General features: G+C 41.3%; 1 protein-coding gene across 2 annotated transcripts; it reads left to right on the top strand.

Moving 5' to 3' along the window:
• Window positions 1-745: 745 nt before the first annotated feature.
• Window positions 746-13,521, top strand: LOC145901972 (uncharacterized). 2 transcript variants are annotated; one of them, XM_082989798.1, is made up of 14 exons: window positions 746-972; window positions 2,402-2,469; window positions 4,830-4,942; window positions 5,716-5,958; window positions 6,037-6,233; window positions 6,309-6,422; window positions 11,321-11,382; window positions 11,458-11,590; window positions 11,655-11,748; window positions 11,914-12,168; window positions 12,487-12,684; window positions 12,831-12,951; window positions 13,021-13,176; window positions 13,268-13,521. In XM_082989798.1, the coding sequence occupies exons 1-14, from the start codon at window positions 912-914 to the stop codon at window positions 13,424-13,426; spliced, it is 1,974 nt and encodes a 657-aa protein (XP_082845924.1). In that variant the 5' UTR covers window positions 746-911; the 3' UTR covers window positions 13,427-13,521. The 2 variants fall into 2 exon arrangements, with proteins under 2 accessions (XP_082845924.1, XP_082845925.1); XM_082989799.1 differs by lacking the exons at window positions 746-972; window positions 2,402-2,469 and having other exon boundaries at window positions 4,905-5,037.
• The last annotated feature ends 589 nt before the right edge of the window (window positions 13,522-14,110 follow it).

Genomic DNA, 14,110 nt, shown 5'->3' with positions numbered 1-14,110 from the left:
CATCAATTCAGGCCACTGTGGGCCAGCAACAAGGTGTACGACTAATTACTCAGCAGGCATGGCAACTGTACAAACGAACGCTGACGTGTTGTGCTAAATCGCCATGCTGCTGTGGGGAGCACGCTTGTGCTTGTCACTCTCTCCGGGCGGCTATGTCTTTAGAAAGGGGACGTGCGAATTCTCGCGTTTACACGATTCGGTCTGTGTTTACTTAGCTGTAATCCCTAATGCAAATTTAAGTTGCATGGTACTCAAAATAGGCTTTATCCATTGGCCGCTGCATAACCATTCAACAGGCTCGCACACCTACATATTGTCACTGCATTGAATGGATTGCTGTGAAAAACAGTTCCGCCGGGCGACGGCGAGAGCAGGCGTACGAAAAACTGAGATCGAGAGTTAAAAAAGAGAAGAAGGTTACGAAATTCCATCCTTGCCAGCACTTATCTTTGCGCTGGAAAAGAGGTTCTATTATGTCGTCACACTTGCGAGAGGTAGCTACATAGGAAGGCGTGCAAGTGGACTGAGTTAGTTGGCGCCACGTTTGTTATCGTTCATTGTGGAGTTATGTTTACCTTAATTCGGCAAAAGAAACTTTGGTTTTGGTGAAAGAGGTTAAGAAATGCTGGTAGCTCTTAAATCTTTTGTTTGGTTGGTGTAGAAGGGCTGCAATGGGAGCCTACGTTATTTCTTTGTACGGCAAATGCCCATGATATTCTATTTACTATTTTCTATCGTCAGTTTAGGAATTGTTTAGCACGAATTGGATTTCACTTTAAGACTGTGTTTGTTTGTGAAGCAAGTGGAAATAAACATCGATCTTTCACAAAGACTTTTCACACAAGAAGAATCTGTTTTCTTTTATCTGTTGTTTTAAACACGTTTTCGAGGCTGGATTGGATTTTAGCAACATGAGGTTGCTCATATTGGTTCAACTTACTGTGTTGGTGTATCAAGCTACTTGTGACACATGTGAGTATAACTTTGAATACTGATTTTTACTACTGTTTGTTAGAAATGGCGACGATAGAAACTCTTTCCCATTCAAAAAATCGATTAGGCCCTTGTACACGTTAAAAACTCTTTCATAAGCGCGCTTTTTGTTTGCGCAATGTCTCCTGTGTTATTGGTGATCGCCGCTGTGTGCTTAAGGCGTGTAAAGGCCAATTGAAAGAACTCGGCGCTTCGGCTATTCGCGTTCGCTCCGTATTGGAGAGCCTTTGTCGCGTAAGCAGTCACTTCAAAGAGACCCATGTACCAACCCAAGAATAGCCGTTAGATTTTAGTTTGGAGCCCAGTTAACTAAGTGAACAAATTCGGATGATCTAAACCAGATGTTTGTCTGTGTTTGTACATGCTATATTCGTATCCGAAATGGATCTTTCTGCCTTTCTTATGATAATGAGTTCGGAAATTTTGGGTTGTTTAAATCCTCCAATCAAACTGATAATTGTGTGTAAATTGTTTTCGTACCGTTTGTGGTTGACACAAGCTCGGAGCAATGGTACGAGCGCACCTTGGCTGTGCGATCCCGCCCTTATGGCGAAATGATGTGTTTGCTTCTTTTAACAGTAATTAGACTAAGTGCCTTCCCCGGCCACAGCCAAGATCATTTGATTGAAATAACGAAAATTTTCTCGAATTATTGTTATTGTCGTGGGACCGCTGGTGTTCGTGCCGCAATGTTACTAAATATTGGAAGGCAAGAGCAGTGATCACAAGAAACCGACCATTCTCCTTGAGTTTTACGCCCGACGCGAAAATTTCAGTTCGTGACGCACTTGCGTGGAGACCGCGGTCGGTATTTGCTTTGGGCATTTGGCCGACTGAGACAAAAAAGCTCAGCGATATCCATCTTGTGGTGACGCTGCATCAATCGCTACCATCTACGTTTTTTCGTTTGCTCATGGTGCGGTGCAGACTATTTTCGCCGTAATCTCGTCACAATGCCTCAGTGTGATTCGTATAATAGTATGAGAAGCGTTTTACCCTCACGCTAGCACCAGTTCTAGCGCGACGTCACATTTACGTCGGTTACTCAAAACCAGCTGCAGTTTCGCGCTGGCAAACAACGATTCCATGCTAGTTTATACTGCAAAGAAAAATCCATCACAAAAACATTAACACAGTTTTGCTTGGACATCTCCAAGCATTGAATTTGCTGTGCATCATCCCTGATATAGATACAGATACAAGTTGTGGGTTTCGTCGATAAGGTTTCAACGTGCACGCGTAATTATCTCGTGCCATTAATTCTACTGTTTATAGCTCGTTTGGTTAATCCTCTTTTACACCTGTGCGTGTAATGACATTTCAAGCCTACTTATCGTCATTCATTTGACACAAAAAGCAATAACAGTAAGGATTAAAAAATACATTTTCCATGTATTATTGTTTTCAGATGTTCTGTATGATACGAAAAAGGCTACAAGCGATTTTCATTGGACTGTTTATCCTCAAAACTCAGGGGTGAGTCTTTATGTTAACATTTGTGTAACTTTTTAATAACACATAAATTACAATTCAGAATCAACAAGCGTTTTAAACAATTAAATAACATGTTTATTGACAACAATAAGGAGGAAATAATGATATAAATGTTCACTACTTGGAATTAGAACACGCAGTGTTTGCGTGCACTCAGATTGAACTGATTAATTTCTTTCGACGCGAGAGCGACGCCTATTGCCTCGCCTGCCGCAGCTAACTTTGATGTGTGCACGTCGTTATCATATATCCCATCGGGACAATTCTTCGATTTTCAATCGTAACAAAGACCTGCCTGCGACCTGTGGTTTATCAATAAGACGGGATGACAGTCTCACCTCAACCAATAGCCATTTGTAGGGTGTTCGATTACGGTTGGGCGGCAAATGAAACAGAAATCACTCTTTCTGAAAACAATTCCGAACATTAAGTGGCCTGCGACAATTTTTGGGATTTTACACTTCTCATATTTGTATGTATATCAGTAGGCGAGGTTCGTGACGTGTTGTGTAATTTTGTCTCTGTGGTAATCCTTTGTGGAATGCAGAAAGTTTCCTAGCAGGTGTTCCGTATATATTACACAACTTGAGAGGTGGACTTCGCGCTTTAACGCAGAATATTTACATAAAACGTATTTAACTTAATACCGCGGTTATTCAGTAGGCGAGTCATTAGAAACTACACACTGCGTGCAGAGCTTTAGATGTGGATGGTGGTATATTGTAATGCCAAATGGTACTCGAAAAAGTGTTTAAACAAGAGGCACTTCTGGCAGGTTATGTCGTACACATGATCGTTAAAACCATTATGATATCACCAAGGGAATCGCGCCAAGTTTAATTTCGATTTATCGATTTATGCGAGTCCCATTGGGTCGCATCCAGTCATCTGATAGTGCTTGTTTTTACACAATAAACATTGCGTAATGCAGTCAGTCAGCTCTTCGCCTTTAAATCATTTCAACCGACTGTTGTTGTGAGACCTGGATACAACTGTTATGTTAGTCGGAAATTTGTCAAAAACCGTTTAGTTCACCGTACGGAATTATCACAATAATTTAAAAAGTTATTTTTAGGTGAAACCTAATAACGCAGAAACTTACTCGCTGGCTGTCTTTCGGCCTGATAGAGCGTGAGAATGGTGAAACAGTCGACTCCCCTCTCGGTTATGTCAACGCCACATTGAATATCGCTCATACACGTTACCTGTGGCGACCATCGGACTGATTAATGTTATCTTTAGCCAGACGTCAAATTGTATTGCGGTCGCGCAGAAATCAAAACTAGTAGGGATTGCAGACTTTCAACCCGACTTCTTTCTCACGCGATCAGATACCTCGTGTTGTCGGGTAGACGATAAATATTTTTGTAAAATGGTTGTTGTCTTATAAATTTGCACGTTTATTTTGCCTGTTTGGAAAACAAGTTTAGTGATATTGTTACAGGTAGAAGGCCTTTGAAGTGGGAGGCATTTTGTCTTGCACTTACCTATATTTCAACTCGAACAAACTTTGGCCAGGGGGACGATTTGAACAAAGTCATTATTATTGGTTGTTGATGTCTATTTGACAGCAAGAAGCATATAATCGGAAATTGCCGCTTGGGCGAACATAATCACGCCCTTCACAAATCCACCTGTTCGCCAATTTACACAAGTATGAGCCTACCCCTAAAACTTGAACCACAAACCGTGATATTTTGCTAGTGTGATACCAAGTTTAAGCACTGCATGGCGACTTAATGTTGTGTTACACTGATCCCATTCACATCCTACAGGCGACGTCAGGGCGTTTCGTTTTCTCATTACTTGACGTTTCGCAATACGCAAAAGTATGACACGGCACGGGAAGTGGAACGCGATAAAACTGGAAAAATTCCTAGACGCCACCTCTGACGCACATTATCCAAATAAAACGCCGTCGGCTTGGCGTTCTTATCGCAAATTCCGTATCATCATTGCTAACAGCGCGTCGACATCATTACATCAGAAGAGTGTCGACGAAGCTGAATGGAAAGTGACAGCTCTAACTGATAGTGCAAATCAAGTCGGTTATATTCAAAAATATGCCCTGGTAAATGCGAGCAGCGGCTAATCCTACACCAAGCGGAATTGCTGATCTGTACCACTGCGTGCCAATACGTATGCACCACTGCGAGTAGCGCCGTGGGATCCTGCGGTCCCTGCAACTGTTGCGTGGCCTCTCCATGCGTAAGAACTTGCGAACTTGGCATAGCGCTGCAAGCTCTGCCGGCTTAAGCTGCTTAACTTTCAAATCATAGTGTGTTTCCATAGCTTTGGCAAAAACAAACATACTTAACTGACCTTTGCTTCACTTTTTACAGTGGGAAGCGTTAAACGGTATTGATTTGGACGGAAGCACGATACGTTATTACCAAACGTGCAACGTTGGCCAAACTGATGACAGCTGGGCGCGATCTCCATTCATTGATGCAAAGTATTGACCCAACTCTAGTTGTTAAGGCAACTATATGGAAATTAAAATTTGCTTCGACGGACATTTCTCTGCGATAAGCGATTGGCGCCCTATCGGTGATTCACTATTTGCTAAGGGATTGTACTTACGCCGATAGCGGATCTATATTCCATTATTAATAGTAGTCGTGTTGCGCAAGTGGATGATGCGAACCATTGAGAATTTCGATTACCACTGTTAGTCACAATTTCAAAGCTTCTGCTCCAATCTTTTCTCCTCTCAGGCTCGTTCAGTAACTTGCACTATCTCAACGCCTGAGCGCACTTGACGTTAACGAACCTACAGAGAGTGATGAAGTTATGACTAATGTTTAAAAAATCCCAAAGCGGAATTGATTTGAATAAAGCTAGAAAATTATACTATCAAGTGTTCAAAAACATTTCATAGATTTGGTGAATTTCAATATCCGCTCGCTTGGATGAAATATTTGTCGTGGCCCAACCGCAGGCGAATCGAACATAACTATGTTCCAGAAAACATTTTCGAATTTCGCTTTGTTCGCAAATACCTGAGGCTTTCTCCTGGGCGGTCTCGGTGTTTGCTTGGCAATTGTTCACCCACCGAGCACTCAGCGAAGTGGCGAACCTTTGTTCGAACCTTTTAACATCCAAAAATATTCCTAAACGCTACCTGGTGCGATTTTAGTACACAGTGCGATTTCAGGCCCTCCCTGTGAAGCAAAAGTTGTTGAGAATTAGTTGCCAGGCACTGATCGTTACGTCACACGTTTCAAGGTCGGCAAAACGGGTTTACATCGACATTGAGTTTTCGGTGATGAAGTGCGAGGAATGCAGGGAGACTTTTACCCTTTACTATTACCCATCGTCCTTGAATGTCGCCTCCAGTACTTTTCCACCTTGGAGGGAAAACCCCTACATTAAAATTGACACTGTGGCGGCTGGCGAACGCTTCGATTCATCAAACGCTGGATCATCGGGAATTAATCAGAAAACGTTGGTTATTGGACCTCTACAACGGTAAATATTAACAGCAAAATGTATTCCTTACTCGTGGTTGTCACATGTATTTTTTCTTAATTGGTTATTCTATGTTAGGCGTGGACTGTACATAGCAGCACAGGACCAAGGAGCCTGTATGTCTATAATGAGCATGAAACTGTATTACCACTACTGCCCCGAAATCACTCATAATCTCGCCCACTTCCCCAAAACTGTGGCCGGTGGTGAAGTCGCCTCCCTTGTGTCAGTGAATGGAAAATGCGTCTCCAATTCCGTTTACATGAACAGCGAAGGTCAGTGTAAATTAGGACAACTAAATAGTCGTCGTGTTCCTATTCGTGTTTAACTGGCAAATTTTCACGCTTCAGTGCCGAAATACCGATGCAACAGCAACGGAAAATGGACTGTGCCAACCAGTTCTTGCCAATGTCAAGCTGGTTACGAACCAAACAGCGACCTCACCTCTTGCCAAGTGTTGCCAAGTATATGCCAAATATGAGTCTCAATCCAGTACTTAACAATATTATTTATGATCAATGGGAAATCCTATTTGATTAACGCATTTGACATTAGATCGCACGTGAGTTCTAATTGTTGTGTTTTCCTAACCTGACTTTAATTGAAACTTGATGCAAACATTCCAACAATATTTATTTAAAATGAACAATTTTGGATACGAAATTAACATGCGCAATTATACCAACGCCAAACTGAGTGAATTTACGTCCAAACGCACAAACAAAATTGAACAGAACCAAATCACAAAACCGATGAACTGAGATGAGCACAGTACAGCTACGCTGCCCTGCCTCGGCCCTCAGCTGAACGCACACGGAAAGTTACGTTATTTAAACCGGAGAGAAACAAAGTAATCAAAGTGTTTGTGAGAAGAACGACGATGAAAGAAAGGTAAGGTCAGCGGACATGGAAGAAAGGTCGGTTACTGAAAGACAAAGGACAGTCACATGGGAAAACTCCAAACGACCAAGTCACTTGAGATTAATATGACGCAAAACAGCTGTTAAACCATATCACACAAAGGACAAAAAAAGACACAAATGATATGAATGGTCAGCTGTTGCTATCGCTAAATTTTGAAATGAAACCCGATTTAACAAGACGATCTAAAAATACCAATTACCCGTTCCCAGTGGAGAGAAACGCCAAAATGACAACTGGCCATGCAACCTTAAGTCCATTAATGCAACCGTTGACATGTAACGTAAAATCACGTTACACCAAGGTAATTCGATTGGTTGCATGCTTCTTACCCTTCGACGTTTTGATTTGTTCACTAAGATTAATAGCCGTAATTCGGAATACGCGCTCTGTACCTTTGCTAGATTAAGGGTGTCACGCCGTCTGCACATCAATGTTGGCACGCGTCAAACTTTGTTTCGGCCTTTTTGGCTGAAGGGTATTGTAAGAAAACAAAGTGCGCGGATACAAGCGACATCGCCAAGCGTGGGTTTGGACCGATGCTTGCTATGAAATCTTATCTCTAAAATGTTTGCGTGTGGGTTCTAGACTAGATGATTACGACCAACGAGTTTCCTGCCCTCGCCAGTAAGTTAAACATTTATAACAACGTCAATTTGCTTTTTTAGTAATTTGTTGGCACTACGGTTAACCCCTTGCAACCAAGTTGCATTAGATTTGCCCAAAATGGCGTTGTAACTTTAACTGCTTCTTTCAGTCAATATTTGCCCTTCACGTGCTTAACAGCATGTGAGCACGTGTCGTCGTCTCCGTTCTCTCGCACGCAAGGCGCCGGTTAATCAAATTTAGTTAATCCACATTGGGACAGCCTTCCGCTTCTAACCGTGTTTGTTTGGGTAGATTATCACCAACTTCTTGTTCCCCGTGTTACTGAGTTTGCCAAGAAAAAGCAATTCATTTTATAAATGATGAGCTTTTTCCATCCTGCAGTTATTTCAATCGCTTCTCATTTCTCATTTTCGACCTTTTGGCAGAAAGCAAAAAACCTGATTCTTGCTGTGTTCGCCAACAAATTTTTACTGAAATTCGTTGATGGATTCTGTTTGACGTTTATTTTTATGTGAACTTACGTAAATTGATTCTGCTTTCCAAGTTGTCACGAAACAGGGAACTGTCATTACAAACATTAATTTTGGCCCTAAATAATTCGGTGGCCCTTTGAACCTTGAACAAATCTTCGAATGCAAAGAAAAATCATTTATCCGATTATGTTTATTGTCCGCGAAACCCCAGTGCTGTTACGAGCCACTTTCCGGCAATAACATTGCTTAGAGCGAACAAACAATGGTTGACCTATTACGTCATGCAAACCGGGCCACCTGTGAGAATAACAAGGTCTGTGATTGGTTTTACCTAAAGTTGTCGGTCTTTGAGGGTTCACTTCCAAGCAGAGTCCCATAAATCATTTTGACTTTGGTCATCTATCATAACTTAACTTATTTGCGAACCGACCCTGTACCTGCTGGCCGAAGCTAAAAGGTACGAACGCTTGTACGTAATTACCAGACTAGCTCAATGCACGTAACAGGTTGTGACTAGCCCCACGTAACGTTTGAGGTATTCGGTGCCTTAAATAACCGTAGAAGCATGTTGATAGACCCTTTTACGATCTCTCTACGTAGCGATAGAATTTCGACAGATTGCGAAAGGCCTCGATTTATGTAAGTACTGCTTAGCTTTGGCATTTGTCCGGAATGTTAATTGTCGAGAGATCACGTATCTTTACATCTTAACCTAGGAAATGTGTTGCTTAGTCTTGTTGTGACCTCGTTTATGGAATGTTCGAAATTTACAAAATGACTGGTTCCGCCGAACACTAGCGTGCCAACTTTAACCATGACGTGAACTCGAATCCTTTCCCGCATGATCAGCCTTGTGGCAAAAGAAGTGCTGAAAAACTCGAGCGAACTTGACTGTCAGACAATGGAATTTCTTATCGCGTCTACTGCTCGAAGCGTTGTGCAGTCGAAAGTCCTGTAATGGAGCGCATTATCTGACTCCTTATCGGTGTGTTGTGTCAGGGTTGACAGATGTTGCACCAAACAACAATGGATTAGTTTGATTTCGCTGTTAGCGACCCTAAGGCTACGGGGCAAGTAGATTTTCTCTGCACAAGACGCACAATGTGGAATCGCCGTGCTTTGGTTATTTCAAATTTTGTCATCGTTTTCTGTAAACTGTAAGCTTTCACATTACAGGAGGGGGGAAATGTAACACGCAACACACAACAGTGCTTCAACGTGCAATTAGGAAAAACCTGTCGACCAAAAACGCAATGATTCATTTCCACAATTGTCAGCTCTTGCGGACCTGCCCCAGCTGCCGTTGGCAATTACAACGAGCACAATTGTTTTCTATATTCAGCCCAATGTGCGTACTTGGCGCATGTATGCTGTGATAGCTTTAAGGCAATACAAAGAGATAATAAGTACAGAAATATACAAACCATTAGCTCGCGACGACACGTCGTTGTTAGTCATCGCTATTGTGGGCAGCATTAATGAAAGAAAAATATCGTAACACAACGTTTGTTTGATTTAAAACTCAATTTATATGTCATTCAGAACTTCTATATATGATCTATTCGTTCTCTAATAGTTTTTTTTCAAAAAGCTTTGTGCCTTCTATTAATGTTGGATAAAAATATGATCAACTTGCGATGAAAACACCAGATCATAAATTCCTACAAAATGTAAAGCTGCGTTCGCTTCAAGTTCAAAATTTTCAAACCTCCAAACAACTCCGGGGTGGCCAAGCGCGTTAGAATGACATTTATTTACCGCGGAACGAAAACCCGAGACGACCGAAGAAGTTAGGAAGTAGCTGCTGGCACAGACAAATGCATTTGAAACCTAATTCCGACGACCGACTCGAAGCCCCGTGAACACTTCATTATGGAAAAGGCTGCTCGCCCAATTATATTAACTCGTCTTGAAACTGAAACTTTTGTGATAATGTCAAAATAAAACCAAACTGTCTGTGTTACCCAACCCCCGACTCTCAGCCACGTTTCCCACGCCTTTAAGAGACTGAGGTCTGTTCGTTTCTCGATTTTTCTCTTGCGTTTAGCCGGTTCTAATAATACTTGTGAAAAGTATGGGTAAGACTTTTATAACAAAAGTAAAACTAGATAAATAAATACAACCATTGAAATAATCAGGTTATTTTGTCAATTCAATTCTCATTCATAGAACCCTCATTTTGCTCAATGAAATAAAGTTTGTGTCATTGCGAAACATATTTAAGGCAGAACCGTGAACCGTGAACCAATGATCGGGTTGTGATCAGCAGAATGTAAAATTCATTTCACGTATAAAAATTAGGTCAAGGTTCTATTCGCTTTTCCGGCAGAAATGGTCAATTTGATGGTCAAGACGCGTGTTGTGACCAGGAGCTTACAACCGGTTTACGACGGGTGACCTTTTGGAGCTTGCGTGTCATGTGCGTAAGCCCGCGGTATTCGCGTTTGTTTGTTGTTATTTTTCGTCCATCGCGGGAGAACTTTCGAGCTGGCACTTTCGCACGGCACGCGACTCCACCGGGTTGGAATGCGATTGCTACCAATATCAGGAGGATAACATCCTAAAATAGAAGCCACGCAAGTGGCCTTTTTTGCTTATTTTTTAAATAAGGCCGAATCCGACCTGAACCGATTAACTATGCTGTTATCAGTAATGTAGATTCCCAAACCCGATTTCGTTAGTTCTTTTACGTTACGTTTTCTGTGTTTGGCACAACTCCCGTTATTGCGTCACAAAGGCTGCGCAGTAGCCGTGCGCGTGCAGACCGCATGGTTGTGTTTTTCTAGTTGTGTTACCAGTTATTGTGGTATTTTTAATAATAATGATTCTATTTGAATAAGGTCTTAGTTTCAAAACTGCGAAATAGTTTGTTTACTGTGCCTTGCAACAATTGAAACTTTACTGGATTATAATAATGCTACTGAAAAATGTGTTGTCACAACGGACAATTCTCTGAATAAGATCGGTCGCAAAACAGTTCGGTAAGTGCGATTGATTTTGCTATAGTGTAAATTTGTTTACGTATTGATTGTACAATTGTGTTTCTTTAACCAGAAACCGCTCCCGTTCCGGCGCCGTGACTTTGCGCCCGTCATTCATTTCACATTGAATACAACTGTGTTTTGTGTCCTGTACTTGGTGACTACCTGGGAAGCTAGGAGCGCGTTTCGAGACATTTTGTGCTGAACCGCTGTGCAACGTGTAGCGTTACCGATCGGCTAGAAAAAGCACGTTACAAGTAATAAAATGCAATTAACGAGTGAGTCAGAAAGGACAGCATAATTCTGGTAACCCGAACCTTTTGCTGTAGTATATGATACTGCTGACCCCTGCATTAACTTCCCGTTATCTATTTTCAGCGCCATCCGAGATTTCCAACACCCGCTTGGTTTCCACCTCATCGCATAATTTCACATTCGAGGTTTTTGCAGTATTTTATGTATTTGTTTTGGTCTGCAATTTTATGGGAAGTTAAAGCATAATCGTTCCATCAAAGAAAGGAGTACGCGGATCAACAGACAACAAAACAACAACCGACGCAACATTTTCAGTGGATGAAGCAAATGTCATGACTAATTCAGTTTTTGCGTCACCGGTAAATGCTCTCCCTGAAGTGGAAAGAGTATCAAGTAGTGCCGAATTACAGGAAGAAGGCAGCGCAAGTCGTATGATTTCATCTTCTGTTATACTTAGTGTTGATCGAAGCCGAGCCAGCCGAAGCGCAAACCAAGCGAATGAAAACTTCACAAATCATCAGTACTCAGAACAGACCCGAAAAAGTTTACAGGTGTGTTTTGAGTAAATGCTGATTGATATAAGAAAGCAATTTCGATTTTGTGAGAAAATTTAAACAAAGACCTTCTGAAGCGTGCACACGTGATTCAATGATCTGGAGAATTCGGAAACATGTCGTTTTGTTACAAACTTTCTGCTTAAATATTTTCTTCTGCAGGTCCAGTCTTCAAAGAATGGTGGAGGAAAGTGTTTTTCTTCACTGTCGGTTTCCACACGATCGAAAACATCGGAGCAGGTGGTGGCGGTTTCCCGGATCAATAGAGTGGCGGCTTCCCAACGGGGAGAAGGCTGGCTTTCCGTTGCCTGTACCCACTTGGAGACACAGGACACATTATAATGGAACATTACGCATCAGTAAATTGACAAGGGAAGACAGTGGAACATACACTTGTTTGGCCCGCAACAAGAAAGGGTTTGTTGACTAAACTGTTTATCATTTGACATGTACATACTTTACACGAAAGTGCTCTTGAATTTTAGTGACCATCTTTAATTATCGAAACAAATTGCCACACAAAATGTTTTATATGACATTTTTTGATCATGTTAAACTAAACAATGGTTCAATAAATTTTTTTTGTAAACTTAAGTTACGGAAACAAACTTTTGCACTTATTTTATGTTAAAAATTAAACAGCTGCGAACAAGAAAACGTAACGCGTTGATGTGACAATCAGTTTCCTAAGAATCCAAAAGTTTTCTTCCAACACGAAGTATTTGTGTGTATTAGAACGACTCGCACTGAGGTTGATCTTACAGTGGAAATTATGGCTCCAAAAATCAAACAGCCTCTCTCTAAATCAATTACTATCGGAAAAAACAGAAAAGGGGGCGCGGAGTGCTCAACTTCGGCTGGAAATCCCAAACCACAAATTCGTTGGACGACACCGAACGGAAGGACGTATTCAGCTGGTTCTTGGGGAAATGGGTATAACCCTTTGTTATTTTGTTTTACTCAAGTTGACAAATATTTTACGGTTTGGGGTGTTTTATGTTGATTAAGTTGCTATAAAGCATTTATAAAAACTGGTCTCTGTAAGTAATAAAAATTTTAACACAGTTTTATATTTTTAGATTTTACATAAAGCCAAACGGCGAACTTGTGATACGTAGCATGGCTCTTTCTTTTGCCGGCAGATGGCGCTGTGTAGCATCGAATGTTGCAGGCAACGCAACGCGAATCGTTACAGTTAGGGTGAGCAAAGATCTTTTAATTGATTCATGCATGAACATGGACTTGCTAATATAAAAAACTCTTTTTTAGACTCCACCATTTGCACCTAAGATCAAACGTAGTAGATCATGGATGAATTATGTGAAGCTGGGAAGGACAATAACAATGGAATGCAATGCGGTTGCCGTCCCTCCCCCGTCTTATTACTGGGTATTGCCGAATGGAAGGAGGGTGGTGGACAATGGGGTTAGATAAGTTTTATTTTAAAAAACTAGAGAAACTAATGCCATTCCTAACAAAATGTTGGCCTTTACATTGTAACGCACTCTGAAAACAGGCGGTTAACCGAAGATCGAGACCAGGTATCACAATGCTTCGCAATGGTACACTTACCATTAGAGGAGCTGCGTATTCCGATGACGGCTTCTACAAATGCTTTGCAAGCAACATGATGGGAACGTCCGTGAAAACCATCAAGCTCCGTGTTTATCGCTAGCCAATTATGCGTATTAAGATCGTATAAAGTATTTGTGTGGCATCGGTATATCATCTCATTCATACCTTGTAAAATATAGACCATATCGAACTTTGTACTGATTTGAAAGATGACTCAAAAGGTTTTAAGAAGTGATAAAAAATACTTCTGAGCATTCGGTGATCACAGTATAAGAATTTAATTCCGTTGCGAACTTGGGACATATGCTGCCATATTTGCAGTTGTGGAAAAGTCTCTATATTAACGTTTTGCAATTCTAAGCTGGATAAAAACATGGAAAATAAACAAAAGCTCCAACATGTGAGATTGTAAGACATTTCCACTCCAGCTCCAATAATTGAAAAATGAAAGCTTTAAATCCACGTTTAAATAAGGCTTGTGGGCAATCACTTTCCAGTTCGATAACCCAGACTAGTTAGTCAAACAGCAACCGATGTATCGCGCTATTCTTTTCAAGTCGTTGTTCAGACGACTTGGCGGTAAAAGCTCGAACCGAAGGAGCAATATTTACATAAAGCTACCAGTTTACGACTATGGGCGTCAACCGAAATGCATTTTACTGTGGTAGTTAGGGTGACATTTTATGTCCATACGCGCTTTTGTTGCGAAGCACAGGTGCAACGCCTCCCCTGTTTACAGAACGTGATTTGGACACAAATGTTCTTACACATCTGCGGGCAGAAA

Source organism: Ascidia mentula, chromosome 5 (genome assembly GCF_947561715.1).
Source record: "Ascidia mentula chromosome 5, kaAscMent1.1, whole genome shotgun sequence".
In the NCBI taxonomy this organism is placed as follows: domain Eukaryota; kingdom Metazoa; phylum Chordata; class Ascidiacea; order Phlebobranchia; family Ascidiidae; genus Ascidia; species Ascidia mentula.
This window is presented reverse-complemented; position numbering and strand designations above follow the sequence as displayed.